General features: G+C 51.2%; 12 protein-coding genes across 12 annotated transcripts; 10 read left to right on the top strand and 2 right to left on the bottom strand.

Moving 5' to 3' along the window:
- Positions 1 to 35: 35 nt before the first annotated feature.
- Positions 36 to 1,585, top strand: AA0111_g5109 (Cysteine synthase 2; the record flags this gene model as incomplete). The annotated part of the gene is made up of 6 exons (XM_028651185.1): positions 36 to 359; positions 413 to 472; positions 536 to 654; positions 709 to 1,328; positions 1,375 to 1,444; positions 1,492 to 1,585. The coding sequence occupies 6 exons, from the start codon at positions 36 to 38 to the stop codon at positions 1,583 to 1,585; spliced, it is 1,287 nt and encodes a 428-aa protein (XP_028507298.1).
- Positions 1,586 to 3,251: 1,666 nt separating this feature from the next.
- Positions 3,252 to 3,829, top strand: AA0111_g5108 (hypothetical protein; the record flags this gene model as incomplete). The annotated part of the gene is made up of 3 exons (XM_028651184.1): positions 3,252 to 3,467; positions 3,515 to 3,613; positions 3,683 to 3,829. The coding sequence occupies 3 exons, from the start codon at positions 3,252 to 3,254 to the stop codon at positions 3,827 to 3,829; spliced, it is 462 nt and encodes a 153-aa protein (XP_028507297.1).
- A 441-nt stretch (positions 3,830 to 4,270) lies between these two features.
- On the top strand, positions 4,271 to 4,666 carry AA0111_g5107 (hypothetical protein; the record flags this gene model as incomplete). The annotated part of the gene is made up of 1 exon (XM_028651183.1): positions 4,271 to 4,666. One exon carries the CDS (start codon positions 4,271 to 4,273, stop codon positions 4,664 to 4,666), a length of 396 nt encoding a protein of 131 aa, XP_028507302.1.
- Positions 4,667 to 5,057: 391 nt separating this feature from the next.
- On the bottom strand, positions 5,058 to 5,427 carry AA0111_g5106 (hypothetical protein; the record flags this gene model as incomplete). Its single annotated transcript, XM_028651182.1, has 2 exons — positions 5,058 to 5,212; positions 5,274 to 5,427. The coding sequence occupies 2 exons, from the start codon at positions 5,425 to 5,427 to the stop codon at positions 5,058 to 5,060; spliced, it is 309 nt and encodes a 102-aa protein (XP_028507301.1).
- A 1,031-nt stretch (positions 5,428 to 6,458) lies between these two features.
- AA0111_g5105 (Calcium/calmodulin-dependent protein kinase) lies at positions 6,459 to 7,940 on the top strand (the record flags this gene model as incomplete). Its single annotated transcript, XM_028651181.1, has 6 exons — positions 6,459 to 6,465; positions 6,521 to 6,572; positions 6,626 to 6,833; positions 6,886 to 7,042; positions 7,091 to 7,476; positions 7,524 to 7,940. The coding sequence occupies 6 exons, from the start codon at positions 6,459 to 6,461 to the stop codon at positions 7,938 to 7,940; spliced, it is 1,227 nt and encodes a 408-aa protein (XP_028507300.1).
- Positions 7,941 to 8,366: 426 nt separating this feature from the next.
- Positions 8,367 to 11,136, top strand: AA0111_g5104 (hypothetical protein; the record flags this gene model as incomplete). Its single annotated transcript, XM_028651180.1, has 8 exons — positions 8,367 to 8,450; positions 8,690 to 8,799; positions 8,892 to 8,934; positions 8,991 to 9,050; positions 9,114 to 9,598; positions 9,648 to 9,909; positions 9,959 to 10,616; positions 10,664 to 11,136. 8 exons carry the CDS (start codon positions 8,367 to 8,369, stop codon positions 11,134 to 11,136), a joined length of 2,175 nt encoding a protein of 724 aa, XP_028507299.1.
- A 664-nt stretch (positions 11,137 to 11,800) lies between these two features.
- Positions 11,801 to 12,697, top strand: AA0111_g5103 (hypothetical protein; the record flags this gene model as incomplete). The annotated part of the gene is made up of 1 exon (XM_028651179.1): positions 11,801 to 12,697. The coding sequence occupies one exon, from the start codon at positions 11,801 to 11,803 to the stop codon at positions 12,695 to 12,697; it is 897 nt and encodes a 298-aa protein (XP_028507306.1).
- Positions 12,698 to 12,896: 199 nt separating this feature from the next.
- On the top strand, positions 12,897 to 13,696 carry AA0111_g5102 (hypothetical protein; the record flags this gene model as incomplete). The annotated part of the gene is made up of 2 exons (XM_028651178.1): positions 12,897 to 12,988; positions 13,039 to 13,696. 2 exons carry the CDS (start codon positions 12,897 to 12,899, stop codon positions 13,694 to 13,696), a joined length of 750 nt encoding a protein of 249 aa, XP_028507305.1.
- A 2,785-nt stretch (positions 13,697 to 16,481) lies between these two features.
- AA0111_g5101 (Bilirubin oxidase) lies at positions 16,482 to 18,417 on the top strand (the record flags this gene model as incomplete). The annotated part of the gene is made up of 2 exons (XM_028651177.1): positions 16,482 to 16,908; positions 16,961 to 18,417. 2 exons carry the CDS (start codon positions 16,482 to 16,484, stop codon positions 18,415 to 18,417), a joined length of 1,884 nt encoding a protein of 627 aa, XP_028507304.1.
- A 996-nt stretch (positions 18,418 to 19,413) lies between these two features.
- Positions 19,414 to 20,559, top strand: AA0111_g5100 (hypothetical protein; the record flags this gene model as incomplete). The annotated part of the gene is made up of 3 exons (XM_028651176.1): positions 19,414 to 19,533; positions 19,629 to 20,386; positions 20,436 to 20,559. 3 exons carry the CDS (start codon positions 19,414 to 19,416, stop codon positions 20,557 to 20,559), a joined length of 1,002 nt encoding a protein of 333 aa, XP_028507303.1.
- A 206-nt stretch (positions 20,560 to 20,765) lies between these two features.
- Positions 20,766 to 22,765, bottom strand: AA0111_g5099 (hypothetical protein; the record flags this gene model as incomplete). The annotated part of the gene is made up of 2 exons (XM_028651173.1): positions 20,766 to 21,942; positions 22,419 to 22,765. The coding sequence occupies 2 exons, from the start codon at positions 22,763 to 22,765 to the stop codon at positions 20,766 to 20,768; spliced, it is 1,524 nt and encodes a 507-aa protein (XP_028507069.1).
- Positions 22,766 to 23,231: 466 nt separating this feature from the next.
- On the top strand, positions 23,232 to 24,681 carry AA0111_g5098 (ATP-dependent RNA helicase; the record flags this gene model as incomplete). The annotated part of the gene is made up of 4 exons (XM_028651172.1): positions 23,232 to 23,265; positions 23,391 to 23,534; positions 23,614 to 24,615; positions 24,671 to 24,681. The coding sequence occupies 4 exons, from the start codon at positions 23,232 to 23,234 to the stop codon at positions 24,679 to 24,681; spliced, it is 1,191 nt and encodes a 396-aa protein (XP_028507068.1).
- Between the last annotated feature and the right edge of the window lie 14 nt (positions 24,682 to 24,695).

Raw genomic sequence — 24,695 nt, 5'->3', positions numbered from 1 at the left:
TTCCAAATGCACACCTCGAATTTTGGTTCCTTATAATGTCTGATCGCTCCAGATATTATATTCTAGGGGCTTTCCTGCTGGGAATCGCCCTCACTACTGCATACAATAAGAAGAGGCCGATAGAAGAATTCGATGACGAAAGTAAAGACCAACTTTTGGCACGCCAGCAAAAGTGGTTGTCGCAGCTCGCAAAGATCAACGACCTAGAAACATTGAAAAAAACTTTACTGGAGTTTAGCGGAGACGAAGCCGCAGATGACTTTAAAGAAGGTATCGAAGGATGTATAGGCAACACGCCTCTCATCAAAATTAAATCACTTTCTGAGTTCACCGGTTGCGATATCTTCGCAAAAGCTGAGGTACAAGGCGCATACAAGATATGTTCGAGAAAAGCGCTGACGCGGAGTGACAGTTCCTCAATGGAGCTGGCAACAGCCCGAAAGACAGAGTTGCTCTCAGCATCATCGAAATGGTACGAGGAAAACACAGTGCAAGAGATCGTAGCATTAGCTATTGTTGCTGACCTCTACATCAGGCCGAAGAGAAGGGACTTCTCATCCCACATTCTGGTGACACTATCTACGAAGGCACCGTAGGCAGTACTGGCATATCACTAGCCGCAATCTGCAGAGCACGCGGCTACAAAGCACACATGTGAGTTGTCATCTGACGCATAATAATCCTGAAATGCTCGCTGACAAGCGGAAGCTGCATGCCAAACGACATGGCAATCGAAAAGTCAGATCTTCTCCTAAAGCTTGGTGCAGAGGTAGAAAGAGTGCGACCAGCGCCTATTGTGGATCAGAAGCAATTCGTCAACCTCGCACGAGCGCGAGCAGAGGAGCATACTGCTAGTTCTGACAAGCCTGGCAGAGGATTGTTCGCTGATCAATTTGAAACAGAAGCCAACTGGCGCGCACACTTCACTGGCACTGGACCGGAGATTTATGAGCAAACCGCCCGTCATGTGGATGCTTTTGTTAGCGGTGCTGGTACTGGAGGGACTATCTCTGGGGTTGCCTTGTTTCTAAAGTCCAAGCTACCCAACCTCAAGGTCGTCTTAGCAGATCCTCCTGGTAGTGGCTTGTACAACCGTGTCAAGTATGGCGTTATGTTCGATCCCAAGGAGAGAGAAGGAACCCGGCGGCGACACCAGGTGGATACCATCGTTGAAGGGATCGGTATCAACAGAGTGACACATAACTTTGATGTTGGCCGGGAGCTAATCGACGACGCTATCAGAGTGAATGACGATCAAGCGGTTTCCATGGCGCGCTGGTTGGTCGAAAATGACGGCATATTTGTTGGAAGCTCTAGTGCTGTGAACTGTAAGTTGTGATCCGTTCAATAGCAGACAGCGCTGACACAGTGAAGGCGTCGCTGCCACGAAACTTGCAAAGACACTTGGTCCTGGACATCGCATCGTCACTATTCTATGCGACAGGTAAGACAATAGCCCAAAATGTCGAGAATGTACTAACTTATTCACAGTGGCGCAAGACATTTGAGCAAGTTCTGGAAAAGTACCGAGCCTATAGGTGGCGCCGAGAACGATGTGTCTCTCCAAGCCATTCTCGATGCTTGAGATATGTTCTCATTATCGCTTGCTAACTGCGATGCTTTATGCTTCCCAAGACTTTGATCTACATAACTAACACCGCCGACAAGTTCTGGACACGAAAAGTTCTTGCAGATTCACCGTTGATTGTACCTGAAACAGATCTGTACAGCGGTGTTCAGATCATGAAAGATTGGCCAACGCACCACAAAGTCATCCAACACGCCACCACTTTGTCAACAAGGATGATCAAGCCTCGCCAACCTCACAGACTACCGCCGTTAATACTATGGAATGCTCGACATTGTACAGCAACAACCTTCCATCATTCTTTCGAAGACAATGGACACGTGACAGATGAAAGACAAAGGGTCTACTCTTCACGAGATACTGGGAGTCAGGACAGTAGGTCTTAGGTGGCGGTGTCTTGACAAAGAGCAAAGCTCCAACAATACCCGTTCTCTTTTGACACCCGCCCTACTCGTTTGTGTCGCTTTTATATACTACGGCGGCCCCTCAACCCTGCTCGCTGCACACCCCCGGCTGTTTCACACCAAATACCATCCACCCTTTCCCGCAGCAAACCTCACCAGTCAGCAAGCATTCTTAACCAACCAAGATATTTTATACCAAACAGACATATGCCTAGCCAACGTATGAGTGTCACAAACGGGATCAATAAAGCAAATAGGACAAATTTGAGCATTTTACAAAGGCGGGCAGCGAGGAAGATGCGACTATCGGGTCGCAATCTGGCTCTTGTCCACAAGATTTCTGAAATGCGCCTCACCATCGCTCCTATAGTACACGTCGAGACAGGGAAGCCAGCACCTGATTTTCCATCCACGATGCTCCACCTGTTCCTCCTAACAGAAGCCCAACTTGATGCGCTAGCGAGTTACTACTCTCAAACACATACCACCGACCTTACACATCAATATCCTCAGACAATGAACTGGCAACAACCTTTCTTGGATATTAGTGAGACGTTGCCGGAAAACTGCAAACTAGCCGAGCTGGAGCGATTAAAGATCAAGATGAGAATGTTTGCAAGGTTTATTGGTATGAGGGGTGCGGATACGCCGCGCTGGGAATATGATCGTCAGATCGAGATATTGAGGAACAAGATACAAAGGAATATTTTGGAGGAAGAAACGATGCTGAAAAAGTTTTATTGGGGACCCATAAGTAGACCTTGACAGTCCTCAGGTGTGCTGGGTAGCGATTACCAGAGCTGGATGGGAAACTTGGGGAAAGAGGAACGTCGCAATATTTCTTGGAGCGTCAAATTAGTGATTTGTACGTGATCGCAATACATTTGTTAATATTCGATCATCGCGAATTACGTTGAGGCGGCTGGTAGATCTTAAGGAACGTATGAGTGGCTCATCCTTGCAGTACCACGGAATGACCGATTGATTGATTGTGGCTCGACGCGCTATTTGCGGCCTCTTAGGGTATTTGAACGGACACCACTGGGGGGACTTACAGCGCTGCATTGCTGCTTCAGTACCATGGGACGGGGGTAGATGACATCCAAGGTCGACCATTACGCACTGGTAAGCCTGAAGGAGGAAATGAACATATAAGATGGACGCACCGCTACATCTTCTCTAATCGCACAACTAACATACTACCTTCAGGCACTCCAAGAGTACTCTCAACAACCAACCCTTCGAAACAAACTCTCATCATGAAGTTCAACAGCAGTACCCTTTTCACTGCAATTTTCGCTGTTCTGGCATTTGCCTCACACGCATCAGCAGCAAACGCCTTCAGGGACACAGAAGAGAACGTTTATGAGAACACACACCCATGGCCAAATGTCAAATCATCGCAGGCTTTGGGCGCCAAACTCTCAAGGGACGAACCCAAACCTTTATCTCCAGCCCTTCAACTTTATGGCAAGGTAAGTTCCAATTGTCACCGTGTCAGAACGATCCTGACGACAGATAGTGTATCGAGTATTGCTACGAGACGGCCCGCTACACGGTGCTTCGGGAAGGAACCTGGTCAGGGGAGAAATGCCCGGTAGCGTGCCAGGAGGAACCGAACGTGAGTTTACTACAACAAAAATTTGATATATACTTTTGCGCTGAGTTTCATGTGCTAACTGTTGTAAAGTACCTCGAACGATCCACCGAAACATGGCGGACGCTCTTCGCGTTGGAGGCGCAGGATTGTGAGAGGGCGGCATCGAACTTCGTGGCGGTCCATCCTCGTGGTGCGGTGTCTCTGCCAGGTCACCTGAAGGATCTAGGGTGTGCTTAGGGATAGTGCATTCATATGTGTCATCTGCTGGCACTCCCAAAGAACGCACGCGCACGTATGGCATGGATCCAAAAGAAAGTCGGTATCTTTAGATTGTAAAATAGCATTGTAGTTCATACCGAAGATTTTCACGGCCTTTTGAATAGCCATCTTATCAATGTACAAGTCAGTGAATGTCTTTGAATTACAAGTTGACATGAACGAGGTGTAATTGCAACGCTGAATGACGAAGAGCTGGAACCGAGCTGATGAACCGTACTAGATGATGAGCTATACCCCTTCCGTTCAAGCACCACCGACGGGAGATCGACATGGCACCGCCAAAGCTTCGCTCGCGCATACGCCCATCGCTTACCAGCACGTTGCCAATACTGTGCCTTCCTCTGTTGCGATGCGCCCAGGGCCCCGGTTCCTCTCTTACTATCAGTAACGTCCAACAAGATGCCACCACGCGCGCGTCCTCGCCATCGACCCTTGACTGTTGCTACCGTCTGCGGAACCGCTTCGCTCATCCTACCCACCGTCACACTCATCCGCCTTTATGTCGTCTCGCAGCTGCCCGTATACTCCATCCTCTACGCCGGAACGATTAGCGGCATCACCTTCCTCTTCTATGGCTACGACAAGATGCAGGCGCGTAATCTGGAGTGGAGGGTGAAAGAGGTGACGTTGCATACACTGGCGGCGGTAGGGGGATGGCCGGGTGCGCTGGTGGGCATGCACTACTTCCAGCATAAGACACGCAAGGTGAGGTTTCAGGTTGTGTTCTGGGGGATCGTCCTGTGCTGGGAGGGTGTCGCCTGGTTGGTATGGAGTGGTGGGATACAGGTGGGATGATGAGCCAAATGGAACGAGTCTTTCGATAGAATACGGAAAAGATTTATTAAAGGTTGGAGATGATTACACAAGAGTCGTGACGGTCATCAGGGTGTAGCCCACGTCTGCCGAAGGGGTAACAAGGAAAAGGCTGCAGTCAAGAAGCCACAAAGGTACCACCAAACGCCCACCGAGGGGATGTCCAAGATCGCCTTTCCGTTATCGTATCGCTATTTTGCTTTCTTCTGGACCGTCTCCTTGGACGTGCCTAACAATGCCTGAAGACAATCAAGCAAGGCATTCAGATAAGCCTGTATAGCCTCCTAGTAGAACCGTTCGGAAACCTTCTTCGAGACATCCTTTGCCGAACCCCAGACCTGGGACGCTGTCCGGACTAGACAAAGAAGAGATATTAGCGACCAGTAAGCGGAGACGTGAGTCTGTCAGCGGTTTCACCAGCTTGTTCGCCGATGGGGTTCTGCATAGCGCCACCCGCGAGGTTGCTGATGCCCTGCTTGAGATTCTTGACGTCTTCTTGGTCGGAGGTAGGGAGCTTGTTGATTTGGTCTGGAGGATGTCAGTGTTTGCCCAGGTAGTGATTGTGCGTTGCAAATATGGTAAGACTCACCCTTGGCCATGTAGGACATCTTGTTCTCGCCCATGGTTTGGAGAGCCTGTTTCTCCATCTTGCGCTTCATCTCTGGGGAGATACCGAAGAAATAGAAGTAGCCAGCAGCCAAGGCTATCAAGCCGGCGAGGACGGTGAAGATGCCGATCGCCATAGTAAGGATGGTGAGAAAGTCGGTATGTGTGAAGTAGTCTGTATTGGAATTGGTGGTGCAGTACTGCTATACAGGAGATTTGGCAGATTGAATAAGTGATGTGCGTGGTTTGGTGGGCGTTGTCGATCAAAGCCCAGATTATGTACGCGGAAGGGGCATGACGTAGGAATCGCACATGCAAACCTGCCAGCCTTGCGCCTGCGGGACCAGACGAACGGTTCTCTTCTTTCTTGGCACCCTCTGGGCCCTACCTCTGTGGCGCATGCGTTCTGCGAACATTGGGAAGCTCGCGCCCTCTGAGGTGCACAGAGACTACCGTTTTCATACGCGCTGCACGCAATCGTCTAGCGGCTGCTGCTCAGGTAGTGTCGGCGTAATATACTAGAATGCTAGCTGGAATACGAGAGGTACGGACTCGTTCGTACTATAAGAGGCATCTAATGTCCATATCCTTGAAGTTTATCATTAAGAAGCTGCGAGCAGATAAACGTCCATGCTTTGCGAGTCAAGATGACAGGCGCCACACCCCGTTGACGCTGACCCTGCTGGACGCGTGTATGCTGTAACAGAGTGTGTATGCCATGCCCGCCCACTCGTCTTCGCAGTTTGTGGTAGCCTCGCATATGTCGTTCATCGAGCGCGACAAATACGGCTGTGAAGAAAGCGTTGAGGGGGCCGCTGCTAGCTTTTGATCCATTGGCCATTGGCGCTGCGCCTCAAACCCTGGAGGCCGCGAGGCGGACACGACCCTCGAATGCGCCTGCCCCACAGCCAGGCTAGGTGCTACTCCAGTTCTCCCAAGACGCTCGACCTTTGTTGCTGACCCGATCCAGTTCTGTGCCTCCTTTTCACGACCTTCCTTTGCAGCCTTGTCTTTTCCTCATACGAGAGCATTGCTACCTGAGTGTTTCTTACCCCTCACCGACGACCCCCACCACCAGCTGAACGCGCCTGATAGGCAACCCAAATCTCACCCTCAGCCTGAGAATAAGCTTGCAGCAGTCATATAGCTGCCCATTAGCTCGCCCATCATGAGTTGTACTACCCTCTCAGCGTTGCGCATCGCAATACTAAATACTGACTTGCCCTCTAGTGACAAACATGCTCAACAAGCTGCACGGCCAGCCCGATAGCTATGATCGCAAGTCTGTACCCTCGTGCCCCGCCCTCCTCCTTGTACTGAACATATCAATCGCAGATCTCGATACCGCTTCGGAAAGACACTGGGCGCTGGAACATACGGTATTGTCCGAGAAGCTGACTGTCCCGAGGGCAAGGTCGCCGTGAAGATCATCTTGAAGAAGAATGTGCGCGGCAACGAGCAAATGGTCTACGATGAGTTGGAGATGCTGCAGCGAATGAAGCACCCTCACATTGTCAAGTTCCACGACTGGTTTGAGTCGAGGGTATGCGCGACCATTTTATCGTCCATAGGGCTGTGGAGCTGACATCTACCAGGACAAGTACTACATCGTGACCCAATTGGCGACTGGTGGAGAGTTATTCGATCGTATTTGCGAAAAGGGCAAGTTTACAGAAAAGGACGCCGCTGAGACGATCCGACAAGTACTCGATGCAGTCAACTACCTACACCAGAACAATGTTGTTCACAGAGGTATGGTCCGAGTCTTCAACACAAACCCAGCAACTGACCCCTGAACAGATCTTAAGCCAGAGAACCTCCTCTACCTCACACGCGATGCGAACTCATCCCTCGTCCTTGCTGATTTCGGTATCGCCAAGATGCTCGACTCGAAGAGTGAAGTCTTGACTACTATGGCTGGCTCTTTCGGATACGCTGCCCCTGAGGTCATGCTCAAGAAAGGCCACGGGAAGCCCGTTGACATGTGGTCCATGGGCGTTATCACATACACTCTTCTGTGTGGTTACTCGCCGTTCCGGTCAGAGAACCTTGCGGATCTGATTGAGGAATGCAAGAACGGCCGCGTCATCTTCCACGAGCGATACTGGAAGGAAGTGAGTCCGGAAGCCAAGGAGTTCATCAAGAAGCTGCTGGAACCCGACCCAAACAAGCGACCGACTAGTGAAGTACGATGAAGAAGCCCACGTCTATTGCAATTCACTAACAATACTAGGCTGCTCTCAAGCACGTTTGGCTCAGCGGAAGCACTGCTACGGACCACAACTTGGTGCCAGAAATCAAGGCATACGCAGCAAAGGCCCGCCTCAAGCGCGGCATCGAGCTCGTCAAGCTTGCAAACCGTATCGAGGCGCTCAAGATGCAAGAAGACGAGGAAGAGGATGTACCCGGAGAGGCAGACATGCCTGCTAATGCCCGCGAAGCTGCAGGTGAAGCCATTGCATCACATTCAGCGGACAAGGGCCTAGCGACCAACGAGAATGCAAGCACAGGAAAGGGACCCGGACGCTTGAGCAGAATTGCCAAGGGAGCCATCTTCCGAGAAGTTGTACTAGCCAAGGTGCGCGAGATGAAGGAGCAGGAGGCGCGTGCGGAGTTCGAGAAGAAGGCGTCGGAGCCCGTGAAGAAGTGAGAATACAGACTCTGGATGACTTTCCTTGGTTCTGGTCTGATGCCACAAACATGTCGAGATTGCTGCAGTATTAGCGGAGGTGCCATTTCCCAAGTATACCCCTGGAAGACAGCGACCAGGCTCCACTACCTAGAAACAATTCATTGGTAATACTCAGACGTTTGCAGTGTGATGCTAGCAAGTAAAAGTGGCCGTGGTTTGCTGTCGACTTGTTGTGATGAAGCACGATTACAGTGCATCTGGTGATGCAAGGGGACCGTGCGCACCTTCTTGGCAAAACTGGGAGCCCTAGATTGAACACTGCGGCGCGTCCACCGGGTTAACGACCGAACGCGCATTTCACTGCACCGCCGCCACGATCCCTACCCGCCTCGAGACCCTCTGCAAACCGCTCAGACAGACTACGCGATCACTAATTGACCGAATATGGAGAGCGCGGCCAAGCGCAAGGCGGCCAGCAATGCAGCGGGCGACCACGACGGTCGCCCTGCGAAGCGACAAAAAGGGACGGTACGTGCAGTCCATGGTGGTGGTTGATGTATCGTCGAGTGTGTTTGGGAGATGCAGGAGGCGTGATGGTCGCGATGCGGGATGGTCCTTAGACCAGAAGCGCGACACCTGGGGGGCTCGACGAGTAGGCCATCACCGCAGTCGGCCCCTCATCGTTTCCTCAACACCACGCGCGCGCCGGCGATGCAGTCGGGAACAGAGGAATTCTACTCACACAATCTCGGGAACAATGCTGACAGGGGACCGCTTCCGTGCAGGCCGAAACCCCTTCCAAGTCGGAGACGGTCGAATCAACCACAACGGCCGGCTTGAAGTTCCTCGACAGCTTGAAGCAGGCCAAAGACAAGACGTACGTGCTTGGCTCCTGAACCTACTTGCACACTGGCAGCTTCCACACTCGCCAGGGAGCCACATCAAGCGACTTCCACTGATAACCCGCAGCGGACGACCCATCGCAGTCCACTTCCTCTCCCTTCCAGACAGGGTATGTTCCCACAGCGTTCTCCGCATAGACCAGCCTCCGCTGACACTTGCACGTAGGCTGAAGTACCCGACTACTACGAATTCACGAAATTGCCTATTGCTATAGATACCATTGAGGTATGCCCGTCCCTTGTTTATGCCTATGCCCTAGTTACCTTCCGGCTGCTAATGTATGCCCAGAATAAACTCAACAACGGAGAGTACGCGTCTCTGGCTCAAGTCGAGAGCGACTGCAAACGATTGGTCAACAATGCGAAAGCCTACAACGACAAGAACTCTGTCATATACCAAGATGCCGAGCGTCTGCGCAAGACCGCCTCAAACTGGATGGTGAAGCACAACCCTGCATACCGTGATGGCAACTATGTTGCAACGGCTACCCCGATTCCAGGCGAAGACAACTCTACTCCGTCGAGACCTCCGCCCCGCATCACGGCAACCCCAAGAACTGCACATACACCTGCTACACCTGCTACGATAGAGACTGTTGAGCGCCCCCGACGAGCGGCCGCCATCGCAGCATCGGCTACACCAGCACCGTCAAAGTTGCGACAGTCAGCATCTGCTGCGCTGGAAGACGACGACGACAACAGTGCCGATTACGCAGGGAAGACGTTCCAGCAAGCACAGGAGCAGATTGTGAGGGAGATTATCGACTATGAGGAGTAAGTTGTATGCTCGCTGCTGGATTGTCTCTATGCTAACACCCTCCAGTCAAGGCTTACAAATATTCTTACCCTTCCAAAACCTCCCATCGCGCAGCTTGAAAGACTACTACCAGCTGATCAAAGACCCAATGTCGCTGGCCGCCATACAAAAGAAGGTTCGCGGTGTCATCGGACGCGAAGCCCCGACAGGACATACACTGTTTAAGAGCTGGGACGCTTTCGAAGATGCATTCAGTCTTATCTGGAAGAATGCTCGTATCTACAACGAAGATGGCAGCGACATCTATAACCTCTCGCTCGAGCTTGAGGTACGTAGTTTATTTCTACTTCCTCGTTGCGTAATACTGACTAGTACAGGAAATCTTCAACAAGAAACTCGAAGAAGCCAAATCTAAAGTCAGCGAGCCAACGCAGCCAAAACTGAAGCTCAACATGTCTAGTGCTGCAGCCCCCAAGCAACAGCTCAAGCTCAAGCTCAAGCCGAGCCCAGGGTCAGAACGTAACACTCCAAGTGCCCGTGATTCTGCGACGCCTGGTGTCATCGTTGACAGTGACGCTCTTCTGCGACAACAACGACATGTTCTTGACAGCATGGGCAACCGGTCGGCCACTCCATCGAAAGCTGCGACGCCAACAGCGCCTGCCAATCCGTTTACTGGACCGAAAGGCGTCGCTTCAACAATTGCACCACTCTCCGCCGCGCAGGGCAAGACTGCAGGGTCTCCACCGGCAGTCAACGGTGTTAAACAAGACGTACAGTCGCCTGCCTTGAGTGCCATCAGGCCAGCCAGTACTGCGCCCGATAGCCAAGCTGCGCGACTCAGCGTCCCTGCACAAACGCCACATCCGAACATGGCTCCTCCACAACATATGTCTCGTCCGGCAAGTGGCAGTCCACATCCAAACGGTGTTGGGCTCCAAAATGGCAACCACGTTTCCGCATACCAAGCGCCGACTTACTACGCGCCTCCACCAGTGGCTCGCGTAGATAGTTTCAGGAAGGTTCCACTCAAAAGTAAGTCGACATTTCCGACTCTGTAAACCAGCAATTAACACATCTAGACATCGACGAAGCACTGATACCCAAGATCACACTAAATACCCATCCCGCGCTCAATCCGTCCAAGCCATGGTCTGTCAACATCCCAGCGAACAAACAAAAGACCATGTACAGTGCCACAATGGTAGTCGCACCTGCCAACTCGTACATCCAAGTCATTCCTAAAGTACCCATTGCATTGACAAGCCGCATGTACCGCCTCTTTGTTACTGTCAATGGCAACAAGACACTCGAAGCAAACCGAGTTCCTGTCACAGCAGGCATCAACGGTACCAGCCCTAGTCCCGGCTACGAGGGTGGTAAGAAGAAAGGAGAGCCGCTTTTCGAAGCGAAACTTGCTGCTGGCGTTAACCGTATTGAAGTTGAGATCGTTGCAGAGAAAGACCGTAAGGGTCTACCTGAAAGCGGTGGTGCGAAGAAAGAGGATGTTGAGATTGAGAAGTGTACAATCTTCCTACACCTGCCTCGGAATTAGAGATCCGAGGATATGTAAAGCACATATTGGCAAGAGAAGCGGTTCAATTCACCGGTACTATAGGGATACATTTGTGTTATTTCAGGAGAGTTTGGGGTACTGGAGTTTACCACGGCGGTACCAGCATCAGACAAAGGGAGTCGCGGTGCTTGCTTTTGTTGTACGATGGTATACCTCAGATTGGATGGGTTGGGGAAAGGGAGACTGAGGACCAGGTATTAGTGGAGGAAAGGAGAGCGCGATGTAAATTCCGCGCCACAAGATCAGAGGCTTGTCTGTCAAGGCGGTACATCTACTTTGTCTTTGAAATAAATCAACTTTTCAAACAGTGTAGCCCCAGCGTATGTCGGTAGACGGTCTGCGTCGTTTAGTACTACCAATGTCAGCTTACGCCCGGCACATTTCCAAGCCCCATATTCTGACCAGTATGCACGCTTCGGGGGCCAAGCTTGAACCTGGGCTAATCGTTGTGCTTTTCTATATGCAGACAGGGTTGCTTCTGCAGCTGCAACCCCGGGACTCCACGCGATTGCCGTCCGAGGATGCACAGCGTACGGGCGGGACAAAAAGGAAGCTCAACACACATATACCCGCCGCAATAACCAAGTACGTCTAAGACTGTGGCAGCGGCTTCTCGATCAAAATTATATACAACATTTGAAAAATGCCTTCCGCTATCTCGCCTCTCTCGCCATCCCAGCAGACCAAACAAGGCCTGCTCCTCGTCCAACCTCGCCTCCGCGACGTCACTCCATCTAACGCCAGTACGTTCTTTCGCTGGACCAAACTCCATTTCAGAGACTTGCTCAACGTACCCGATACCGGTTTCGGTCAAGTCACACATGCTCTGCGTTTCTGCGCTCCAGAGAGTGATGACCAGTACACGCATAATGAGAAAGAGGGATCTTTACCAAAGTACATGTACACTTGTGTCGTGTCTGACATCGGACACTTGAAGGCAGATGGCTACAACGGCGTTAGTCGGAAACTGAATTTGGAAAAGACGAGAGATCTGGAGAAGGGGGAGGAGGGTGTGGGGTTCCGGGAGGATGGTGAGGGTGAAGCAATGGTGTTCGATATTGTGGATGCCAAATTCGCAGTGTATGAAGAGATGGGATCGCCGACGATGGAGTCATCGTTTCAGATGTTACCGACACATCTCACTAAGAAAAGTGGTAAAGGGCCGAAATCTGTCATGGTCGCTGTGCATGTAGATCTCCCACAAGCCACTACGACGGTCGATGTCGATATAGTCCCCAAGGCCCTTCAGTCCTCCCTACTCACCCTCGTCAAAGCCGCCGTGCCTCCGGCTCTCAAGCCATACTCTTCATTGTACCGATGGTCTGGCGAAGACGCGCAACCCGAGCATCATCCGTTGATCAGTAAAGACGGGCGTGGAGAATGGATGGTATTACTTTTGTTGGTTGACGAGGAAGGGAAGACGTTGATTAGAGAACATGCCGTTATGTTGGTACAAGGGTGGGTTAATGAGGAGAGGGGAAAACTGGATGGGGGGAAGATTGAGTTTGGGGTTTGGGAGGGTGAAGTTCTTATGAAATAGATCTGAATCTGATCTTCTTTTGCCTGGACTTTGTTCAGACGTCCACAATGATGATTGATCGTGATGCAAACCAGTGGGTAGATTGTGTGAGCTATGAGCAGTGACATCATCTTGCATCAACTAGATTACACACCGCCATCAGATATGTTCTCTACCTTCACATGCTTCCATGTTCACGTCGGGACCAAGACCGTACAATATGTCTTCATCACCGAAAGAGCAAACACCTTTACCCAAACTAGACAGCAGCATCTTTGACGTGGCGCCCAAGACCGATTGGCAGAAATCCATGTCAGTCGCACATTGCTACATAGTCTGCTCACTTACTGACACAATGCCAGCACCAAAAGGAATGCACTTGAATCGCCTCTCCTTCGTATGCCCCGCGAATTACGCGATCTCATCTGGACTTTTACCTTCACACAGACTATCAGACCAGAAGCTCCCCAAAACTCTGCGTACAGCCCCCTTGTAGTATGCCGACAACTTTACAGGGAAGCTGCTAGCCTTGCACATACGTTCCTCATCTGGTCCTTTAGCTGTCAGCCGTCCTGGGAAAACTTCTTCTGGTCGTTGTGCGAGAATGAGAAACACAAGTACAAGAAGAGCTTGATACGTTCTATCCAGATCGGCGTCGATTCGACGGACTTGTACATGTTGGCGGAGAGAGAAGATCCCGGATACGACGTTGAAGAGGAGAAGGTTGAGATTGCTAGGGAAGATCAAGGCGAGTTTCGCCGTGTTACCTTCCGTGCTTTCGAGAACCTGTCGCACCTTGAGCTTTTGCTGTCCGCTACAGAAGTTTTCGGAGATTCAGATGATGATGATGACGAGACGGAACATGACACTATACCGCCACCAAATAGCACAGAAATCAATGAAGCCAAAGAAAACTTCACCAGGACTATGAGGCAGAAGCTTCCTCGTGTACGTATTACGTACAGAGAGTTTGGAAATACCTCAGCCATGAAAAAGTACTTGGAAGAGCAGGATCTTTGAGCTAAAGGTTCTAGATGCCGAAGGGAAGGCATACTAGTTCAAGCGGTTCTGAATTACCGATAAACTACATAATAAGCCACTGGCTTTGGCTGTGCTGCCTGATCTAACAGAAAGGTATTAGTTTAGCGAAGAGGTAAAAAAGCAATGCTAAGTTTTGGTCTATCCCGCATCTCGCGACTAGCCCTTCGCCGTTGCGAAATGTGCCGGTAGTGCGCGCTTTCTTGATCGTGATGTGGAGTGAATGTTGTATTTGACAGTAAATGAAGGTGTGCAGTCGGCATAAGTGACAACGATGAGTGCAGAATGGGATTTTCGCTGGACAAATCATGGCAAGTCATTGCTAGTGCGTTTGGTGCATTATGCGTGTCTTCTATTTAGCACATCTTATCTGTATGTTTCGAACAAGCTTCACGAATCAGATAAGGCAAAGAGACCACCGGGTAATAGAGATGTTGTTACAGTTGACACTGTAGCCATTGCTACGAGACTGTTTGTCAGCATGTGTGCGAGACATACGAAAAGTGACCCCCATTCGTTGATTGCCACATGGCCGAGCAAAGCGGCAGCACCGAAGACTAACCAGGTCACCGGACACGACACTACAGAAGCGGCGGGAGCCACAGCTGAGGCTCTTCGTATTTCCATACCTTTAGTGGAAGCCAAGCTTTCGCGTCTGGCTCAGCGGACTTGGCGTCCTGCAAGCCAATATTGGATGAGGCGGTATCCTCGAACAACAGCGGGAAGACTATGATGGAGAAGTTTTGCAGACGTCGAACATGGGCTGATCTAGCCTCTCGCTATTACATATTGACAGCCTCAACTTGTGGGACTCAGAGTTGTGGTGGTGTGAAGACAGCGAAGCAATAGGGAAATGGTAAAGATGACGTGGAATGTGCCTATACAGAATGTACTTCAATGTGCCTACGATCCACTGAACAATATGAAGAGTTGTCTCGGAAAAGGCGTGTAGAAACACCCGAGGATACATTGCTAAGACCGGTGTATGTTGTTGGAATTGTGACCTCGATTTAGTGTAATCTTTCTCGCGTGTCCAAGTGCCGTCGCGGGGTTGCGCAAGGGTAAGCGGGTAGATCGAGGGTTAGCGGAAAGCCTCCTATGCTAGATATGTTCCGATACTGTGCCAAAGCAAGGCTCGGTGCGGAATCGATTGCGAGGTAGGTGTGTCGAACACGCTTCCTTGAGCATAGCGACAGGACAACCCTGCTACCTGCATTCAACAATGCTGTATGCAACACGTTCAGAGATCTGGGGGTGATACGATGTCTGCTGAGAACAAGTGACCATAACGTCGACCCAATGTCATAGACGTGGCACCAGTATTAAGCCTGGACAGCGTGGCGATGGCTACAATCGTTTTTGAACACTCACCAACCGGAAACACTGTTCCCCGATCAGACCCCGATCCATTAAAGCTGCCCTCTTAGCGGTTTCATGAAAGAAAAGAACCAAAGACCACTCGCACACGTGACAATCTGACTCGGCGACGCTGACGCTGTGGGTACAAGACACGAGAAAATGAGCCGTGTTTAAGCACGCATGATCTCCGCGCAGATGGTGCGTTACGGGGTAGCTGAGGTCGATCTGTTGGAAAGGCGTCGTGGCGTCGAGAGCTTCAAATGACAGGCTGAGCGAACTCCACGCCAAGGCCGACGGGCGCTAATATAGCGTCGATCAAAGCATGATCACAGTCCAGACCTCTCTTCCCGCAGCTTCCCCTTCACACTTCTCCGTTTACGACGAATAGAAACAGCATTGGCGCAATGACAAGCATCCGCTGCCAGTCCTCCGGGCTCACCTTTGCTATTCTTGGACCCACTGGACTCCCAAAGAAGCCTGCCAAGCTGACCGGTCTCCAGCATGATGTTATGACCTAGTATTAGTGCCTCATAGCTCACGGATGCTCGAGTGCTGGCAACACTGTTCAACCCCAGCAAGGCGAGACTGCCATGGTCGTTTCTGTGGGGGCCCTTAATCGTCTTGACCGCTCGTGTCTAGGCGTTCGCCTAGGTATGTAGAACGCCAGGCATCGACGAGAACTTTTTTTGGCTATACATCGGCCATTCCAAGTTGAGACCGCTTCGCCCGAAAATCTCGGTCTACCCGGCACAGAATCCACAGCTGGTCGGCCTCTTATCAGGCGTCCATGATCTGTCTTGGGTGTTGAACAAGAGCAAATGATAGTCAGGTGCCTGTTATCGAGAAGATTTATCAAAGTCGGAAATTAATCCAACGATACGTATGCACAATTCGGTACTTGAGATTAATTTACTTCTGCGCTCGGCAGAGTAAAACATGAACCCATAATCTTCCGCCATCACGGCATTGCCGTACTACTGTATGCCAAGACTCGCCAGCTTTCGTTCATCGCCTAGCCCTTGCTTATACCAAGCCTCTGGAACACTGCCTAGGCATGGATACCACACTTCCGGTTCTCCTAAGAAGTAGTTCGAAGAGTACGGGAACGAGGCGAATGTCGACACACCCAGACGGTATTAGCGAAAACGCCAAATGGCGTCTCATGCCGCTCCTGGGCTTCACACGGTGACCTGATACCCTTGTAGAGATGGACTTGACACGATCAGGTATGGTGAGGTTTTTGAAATGGCTGAGCAGCTTCAAGGTAGGGGCGTTCGAGACCATTTAGCTGTTGTAAATAGCGAGCTGTGGGAGTATAAAGAGCTTCAAGACGTTCGTGTACAACGGAGCATCAGCCCAGTTCACTCATACTTGCTTATCATCCTACTTCATTCGTCTTCTGTACGCCATGAAGAACTACTTTTCGATTGGAGTTGCAGCCCTCTTGGCATCGCAAGCATTGGCCGGCGATGATGCTTGGGTTAGTCCCGTATACAAGGAGATCTTTCAAAACGAGCTTCCCATACCCAAGGATAAAGCTGTATCATACACCTACACGAACAAGACTACAGGGAACAAGATTGACTTCTATGAGGTCGACGTGAAGCCCTTCACACAACAAGTCTATCGTGGGCTGAAGCCTGCCAGACTCGTTGGATATGATGGGGTATCACCTGGGCCTACTTTCAGGATGACGAAGGGTCGAGAAGCCATCGTTCGTTTTAAGAACCATGGCGACAAAGATCTCTCGGTGCACCTCCATGGTTCATATAGCCGCGCGCCTTTTGACGGTTGGGCCGAAGACACTACCAAGCCTGGTCAATACAAAGACTACTGTAAGCACCACCGAACAGCATCATGATATCATATAATTCTGACGAACCACAGACTACCCAAACAAACAAAGTGCACGAACATTGTGGTACCACGACCATGCCATTCATCACACAGCCGAGAACGCCTACTTCGGACAGGCAGGCTTCTACATACTTCACGACCCTGCTGAGGACGCATTGGGACTTCCTTCAGGCACATACGATGTTCCCCTGGCTTTAGCGTCGAAACAGTACAATAGCGATGGTACACTATTTGACCCCAAAGACGAGACCGATTCGCTCTGGGGCGATGTCATCCACGTCAACGGTCAACCATGGCCGTACATGAAGGTTGAGCCTCGCAAATACCGCTTCAGGATACTCAACACAGCTATCAGCCGTGCCTTCAAGCTCACACTCGAGGACCCGACAGCCAAAAAGGTTCCCTTCCACGTCATCGGCGCGGATACTGGTCTCATGACAAAGCCTGTACAAAGCGACAACCTTGAAATCTCGATGGCCGAACGCTGGGAGATCGTGGTCGACTTCAGCACGTATTCCGGAAAGAACGTAACAATGAAGAATGCTCGTGACGTGCAGGCAGACGAGGACTACAACAGTACTGATAAAGTTATGCGATTTGTTGTTGGGACGTCCGTCTCAGACACAGCCGGCAATGGCGCTCTTCCAGGCTCGTTGCGCACAGTGCCTTTCCCACCTAAGAAGAGTGGCATCGACAGGAGCTTCAAGTTCGGACGCACTAATGGGCAATGGACAGTCAATGGTGTGACATTCGCCGATGTCAACAACCGCATCCTTGCTAAGCCACAGCGCGGCGCGGTTGAAGTTTGGGAGCTTGAAAACTCATCTGGAGGTTGGAGTCATCCGGTTCACATCCATCTTGTCGATTTCCAGATTCTGACACGAACCGGCGGCAAGCGAAGCGTCCTGAACTACGAAAAAGAGGCCCTGAAGGATGTTGTTCTACTTGGTGTGAACGAGAAGGTTACAGTCATCGCCCGTTACGCTCCTTATGATGGTGTATACATGTTCCATTGCCACAACCTTATCCACGAAGATCACGACATGATGGCTGCTTTTAACATCACCAGTCTCGCTAATTTCGGCTACCCCGAAACAACCAAGTTTATCGACCCGATGGAGGAGAAGTACCGATCCAAGGATATCAATGACCATGACAACGAGGAAGAGCATATTTACGAGAAATGTGCTGAACTTGAAGCTCTGGAGGCATACACAGGACCCGAAAAGCTAGAAGATGCTCTTGTAGAATACTGGGCCAATGGAGGAAAGGGACCTAGCACGCTAGTGACCAGCACTCGACCGGCTTCTTCGTCTTCTTCCCAGGCAACTGCTTCTTCTACGGCACAGGCAACAACCACTTCACCCCCGTCTGTAGCTAGGGTTACTTCTTCCTCGGCTGCGATAACCTCAGCTCCTAAGGCGACGAGTTCAAGTACAAAGAAGGACGACAAGAAAACATCAACTTCGTCGACCAGGAGGAGATGATCTGTGATAGAAAGGGCTCATGGCGTTATAATTTCACTTGTACATAAACTTCCACGGCGTTCTAGAGGCTGGTGTAGTAAATATCATGACGGCACGACAATACTTCAATAATACGGTCTTTCAGATAACTAGCCCCACCCGACTATGCTTGACTTCATGCTTAACGCTCACCATGGGCCCCTTGCAGAATTGGCCCGTCTTATTTTCTCCTGAAAGGCAAGAGTAGTAACCGCCTGAAGCATTCAGTAGGCATAGATACTCACCAAGTCAAATTTTGCGATGTAAAAGTCACCTGTTCATGCAGTCCTTCCTGTGGTGGTCTTTACTGACAGAGTTGGTACCTTAGCATGACTTGGTAAACCTCCTATAGCTGATTCATTTGTCTTGGTGGGTGACCTGACCACTTTCTGCGCATTTTGGACTCTTTGACAACAAGATTCAGAAGTCGGAGAATGAACGATACCTCAAACCTATCCATTGTCTCGTACAAACACACGTACGAAGTAAAAATCACCACGAAACATCCTGAGGATATTCAGAAGAATATCGCTACGGAGGAGCAGCAGCTTCGGCGGGATGGTATGGAGGTTGACTCAATCCGCCTCGAGCTAGAACATTGCCAACTGTAAGGCCGTGTCAACTTCTTGAGGGCATTCAAATCAGAGTCCCAGCGATAGTTCCAAGAATACGTCTGTAGACCAGTTATAGGCTAGAATACCTAGGTAGACACGAAAGTAACACCAACAAGTATAAGAATCGATTCGGACACCTCTCCTGTCCACAAACTTAACGGGGTTGCTGTAGCATTTGTACTCCGTAAGTACTGGAAGGTTGAATGATAGTGGAATGGATGTCCACGAATGGAGTGGGGCCGGAGACGCATCGAAGTGCCAAGGCGCCAGGGCACACCGTAACGCGGAGAGTTCGACCCTGGGGAGACCCCGATTTGAATCCCCATCGTTCACAAATCCCGTGTTTCTTGAACAACTACACAAAATGACGAACTTGGACATGTTGCTCCTGAAAGGAGCCTCTGCGAGTAGTCCAGAGGAGGGCCTTCAGGAATTGCGATACACAATCTTGACAAAAGGTATACCCGCCAACAGCGAGGGCATGGTACGTTCTCCACAATACCCCATGCGATTACATTGCGCATGGGCGCACTCTAGAGCTGCTCAATGGTTCTAAATGCTGACTTCGCATTGACTCAGTCGGAGCTACGCATATACATATGGCTCATACTGCTCAACGCGCCTCCTCTCAAGACCGACGTATATCTTGACCTTGTCCGTCAAGGCGCTTCTCCAGCGCACGCCAAAATCCAAAATGATACCTTCCGTACCTTCCAAGGCGATCCTCTCTTCCGAAGACGCGTCACCCAGAACAGCATCACGCGTGTGCTCAACGCGGTCGCGTGGAGACTGAACGATGCACACGAGGCACGTGTCAATGGCTGGCAGTCCCCACCCACGTTATCCGAGTTTGGCGGTAGTCCAGATACCTCGATGATGTCGCGCCCTTCCCTGACTGCGGGCACCCGTACAGAAGCGTCTACTACAAACGACGCCGAGCAGATTGGATACGTGCAGGGAATGAATGTGCTTTGTGGACCATTCCTATACGCGGCAAGGAGTGAAGTCGAGGCTTTCACAGGCTTCGAGCGACTCATCACGTACGAGTGTCCAGGTTATGTGAGGGGGTCCATGGAAGGTGTGCACAAAGGTCTCGCGCTTGTAGACAGAGTGCTAGAGGTCGTCGATCCTAAGCTGTACGGTCATCTCATGGCACACCACATGGAAGCCAAGATTTATGCTTTCGCATCCGTGCTTACCATGTGCGCATGCACACCGCCACTACCCGAGGTCCTCCAGCTTTGGGACTTCCTCTTCGCGTACGGACCGCATCTGAACATCCTGTGCATTGTGGCTCAGTTGGTTCTCATTCGCGGTGACATCTTGAACAGTCCAAGGTGAGCTTACTCTTCGCGCTCTTTTGTAACGTCACTGACACATCAATAGTCCCAACACTATTCTACGTAACCTACCCGGCCTAAACGCTCAAAAGATCGTAGGTGTAGCTATGAGCTTCGCCGGCAAGATACCTGAAGACATGTACGCCGAGATTATCAACCACGCAAAATGAGCTGGTGTAAAATGGGGAGGATGAGATACGACATTGTGCTTATGATTACGACCTTATGATTAAATGATACCCACGGGAAAGCATAGCTTACAAAATCAGCATTGTATGAAAAACACTTTGCCAATGTGTCGCCTGTGTTTGCGTAATGGTATCATGCCTTGTATATGTATTATGTCAAGCAATAACTTGCCCGAACGGTACCAGACTCACGGGATATCAGCATCGTCGTCATCCCCTCCAAATCCAAAGCTAAAACCTCCTACAGGTTCCTCCTCATCTCCCTTGGTCAATTGCTCCCACTTGCCTCTACTTTTTTTGCCTTTCTTTTCCAGCTCCGCGAGGCCTTCCTCCAGCAAGTCAGGATGCTGCTCCTGCAGTCTCTCTACGAAAAGCTCATAAGCACGATCGCAAACATCCTCTTTGAACCCACTAACTTCGCCCCTCTGATCGCGCAGGAAGCCCAGGACGTCGGGTAATTTCTTTCGTGGCACAAAGTTCTGCGTGAGCGCGAGGCTATCTTCGAGGTTGAGGACGAGGTGGAACCAGCCGGACGGTACGTGTAGGACTTCACCGGCGTAGCAAATTCCCTCTTTGCAGCCAGGCGTTTGGCGTGCGAGTTCATGGAAGGTGAGCATGTACTCCGCGATGCTGAGCGGAGAAGTGATCTCAGACTGATCGTCACTGACGATGACACCTGGTGGAGGTTCGATACCTGGGCCAGCGGGGAACATCAGCCAGTACTTGCTACCAGTTAGGACGGCATTCCAAGCTGAAGTAGCGTTGGGGTCTTTGTGGAATGTGGAACCGCTGCGCTTGGGACCCATAATCATCCATCGGCAGTCGGGACGATGCTCGCCGAGGACACTAAAAAGGTCATCGCCGAAGCACGTCGGGCTCCAGTATGCCGCCTCTTTGGAATGTGGTGCTGCTGTGATGTCTATACCGGTCTTCTCGGCAAATGCACGGTCGAAAAGATACAAAGGTGACTCGTCGGCGTTGTCGTGCATATAAGACATGTACTTCTTCATGGGCCAGTCTACTGCTTCCGCGCGGAACTTCGTATCTGGATATCTCTCGAGAAGGTATTCAGGTGTCCAGGAACCATATACAGGCCATTGCTTGACGGGTGTAGTGAGCACGAAGGGTCTGTCAACCCATGTCTCAGCGTACTCTTCGTAAGTTAGGTCTGAGAGTCGAGCTATCTCGTTGTGTTTTGGGATGTTGAGCGCATATGTATTCAGTGTTGTGTGTGCGCATTGAAATGGCCGGTAAAGTGTGTCCGAGAACAGATTGGTGCATGAAATAGAAGTGACGTTCTCTCTAGGTATTTTGAGGTAGGTTGCTCGCCATGTTCCACGCCATTCAAAGTCTTCAGCTGGGGAGCTGTTTGATGATTAGCATTTGCTTGTAGAAACGTTGCACTTTGCCCGATTTTGTTTGATACAAAGTAAACGGAGGAGACAGGTCTGGTAGAAAATTGCTGAGAAAACAGTACCGTCTTGCCAGCACATGCCAATCCTAGCGTACGTCTCATTATCGCATATGTACCATGATACGATATAGAACCGAGTTGAGCGATACGCCCGGATCTGATTTCAATAGAGCGAGATTCAGCGACTCAGCTGATCTCGCAAGCGCATGTTGCCTTGCGAACACACAGCCGTTGATGCATAATCAGGCGTGCCGGCAGAGTCATACCTCGTCTAGAAAGCTTACAAGGAACAACGTCCTTTCCATACACCGTATGATTTGACATATGACTGGGAGACGACAAGAGATATGGGTCATGATTGTGAGCCACAGAGGAACGGGAAAGATGGACAATGTGAGATGTTGCGTGTATCAACCATTGAACTCACCTTACGAATAAGGCCCGCCATAATTCGTCCAGTCGAGTAAAGGCATACAGAGCCCGGCACGTACTCCCCAGACGTATCAAAACGTCAGCGTCGAATGACTCGAGGACATGGCTCAGAAGTTCATCTGGGAGACTAGCGAACAACCCGCATCTTGATTTGATATTTTCGGACGCTGTCAAAGCATTTCCGGCCGGCTTAATGCCCAGGGGATGCGAGGGCACTGCGATTGCCGCCGCCACATCCTCATCGTCGACTTGGGTCTCGGTCGCCACCGAAGTCTTTATTCTTTTCGACGGTCGTGATTCGACAGTGGTAATGCCAGGGTGCTCCAGGATGCCGGGCGCCATTTCACAAACAGATGGGGACCACGGTTAGTGTTTGCTCAGCGCGGGCGTTTTCAAGGCTGCGAGTGAATCAAGAGGCAAACCCTGGAAATGGAAGAGGGGAGTCATAGGCTGACACTGCAACGAACCAGTGGAAGTGAAGGCGAAGCTGAAGGTGGGAGCCCGTGGGCGGTTTTGAACTAGCGTGCTTTTAGCACTAGCCGACTGCTGAGATTTTTTGTGGCCGACCTCTTAAGCCAAAAAGCGCCCACCTTCTCACTCCCTCCACCACCAAATCAACCACACAACAAATACTACACACTACCCTAGATACCCGTTCGATTCTCTTGTAGAGGATCTGGTATCTAGTTTTTACAACACAAGTTTCCACACACGCGGCGGTATCCAGAGGATCCTCCGCTTTAACCCCGCCACGAGCAACACTTCGACTACGGTCCAGTACCAGTAGTCACTCCACCAAGTCGCAATCATGGCTGACAAAGGTCTTGAGGATGTGCCCGAGGGTGAGTTCTTGTCCGAGTGCTGCTCCGCCGCTGTTGCAACATGCGCACCCCCGCAGTGCGAAAGCGACGGCCATGATAGCCTCAGTTGCGAAATATGCTGCGAGCCCAGGCTAACCCACGCGCAGGCCAGATCGAGTCCAACTACGATGAGATCACCGACTCCTTCGACAACATGAACTTGAAGGCCGAGCTCCTCCGTGGTGTCTACGCCTACGGTTTTGAGCGCCCCTCTGCTATTCAGCAGCGTGCCATCATGCCCGTCATCAAGGGTGAGTTTGCCCACACACACACACACAACCCCCACTACACCACCAACACAGCGGAAGAAACAAAACTGACAGACCACAGGCAACGATGTCATTGCGCAGGCCCAGTCCGGTACCGGTAAGACGGCTACCTTCTCCATCTCGACCCTCCAGAAGATCGACTCCAACGTCAAGGCCTGCCAGGCGCTTATCCTCGCCCCCACCCGTGAGCTCGCTCAGCAGATCCAGAAGGTCGTCGTCGCCATCGGTGACTTCATGGACGTCCAGTGCCACGCCTGCATTGGTGGCACCAGCGTCCGAGACGACATGAAGGCCCTCCAGGACGGTCCCCAGGTCGTTGTCGGCACTCCTGGCCGTGTCCACGACATGATCCAGCGTCGCGTCCTCAAGACCGACCACATGAAGATGTTCGTCCTCGACGAGGCCGACGAGATGTTGTCTCGTGGTTTCACCGAGCAGATCTACGACATCTTCCAGCTTCTGCCCCAGAGCACCCAGGTCGTCCTTCTGTCCGCTACCATGCCCCAGGACGTCCTCGAGGTTACCACCAAGTTCATGCGCGACCCCGTCCGTATCCTTGTCAAGAAGGACGAGCTTACCCTCGAAGGTATTAAGCAGTTCTACATTGCTGTTGAGAAGGAGGACTGGAAGCTCGACACTCTCTCCGACTTGTACGAGACTGTCACCATCACCCAAGCCGTCATCTTCTGCAACACCCGCAGGAAGGTCGACTGGCTCACCGACAAGCTCACTGCCCGTGACTTCACTGTCTCGGCCATGCACGGTGACATGGACCAGGCACAGCGTGATGTCATCATGAAGGAGTTCCGTTCCGGATCTTCCCGTGTCCTCATCGCCACTGACCTTCTCGCCCGTGGTATCGATGTCCAGCAGGTTTCCCTTGTCATCAACTACGACTTGCCCGCCAACCGTGAGAACTACATCCACCGCATCGGTCGTGGTGGACGTTTCGGACGTAAGGGTGTTGCCATCAACTTCGTCACCGCTGACGATGTCCGCATGATGCGCGAAATCGAACAGTTCTACAGCACACAGATCGAGGAGATGCCCATGAACGTGGCTGGTAAGTGCCAACCAATTCCTACAAGTTCAAACTTGATTGCTAACCTTACCGACAGACCTCATCTAAGAAGTTGTGTACTG

This window comes from Alternaria arborescens, assembly GCF_004154835.1.
Source record: "Alternaria arborescens strain FERA 675 chromosome Unknown contig_10, whole genome shotgun sequence".
Lineage (NCBI taxonomy): Eukaryota > Fungi > Ascomycota > Dothideomycetes > Pleosporales > Pleosporaceae > Alternaria > Alternaria arborescens.
This window is presented reverse-complemented; position numbering and strand designations above follow the sequence as displayed.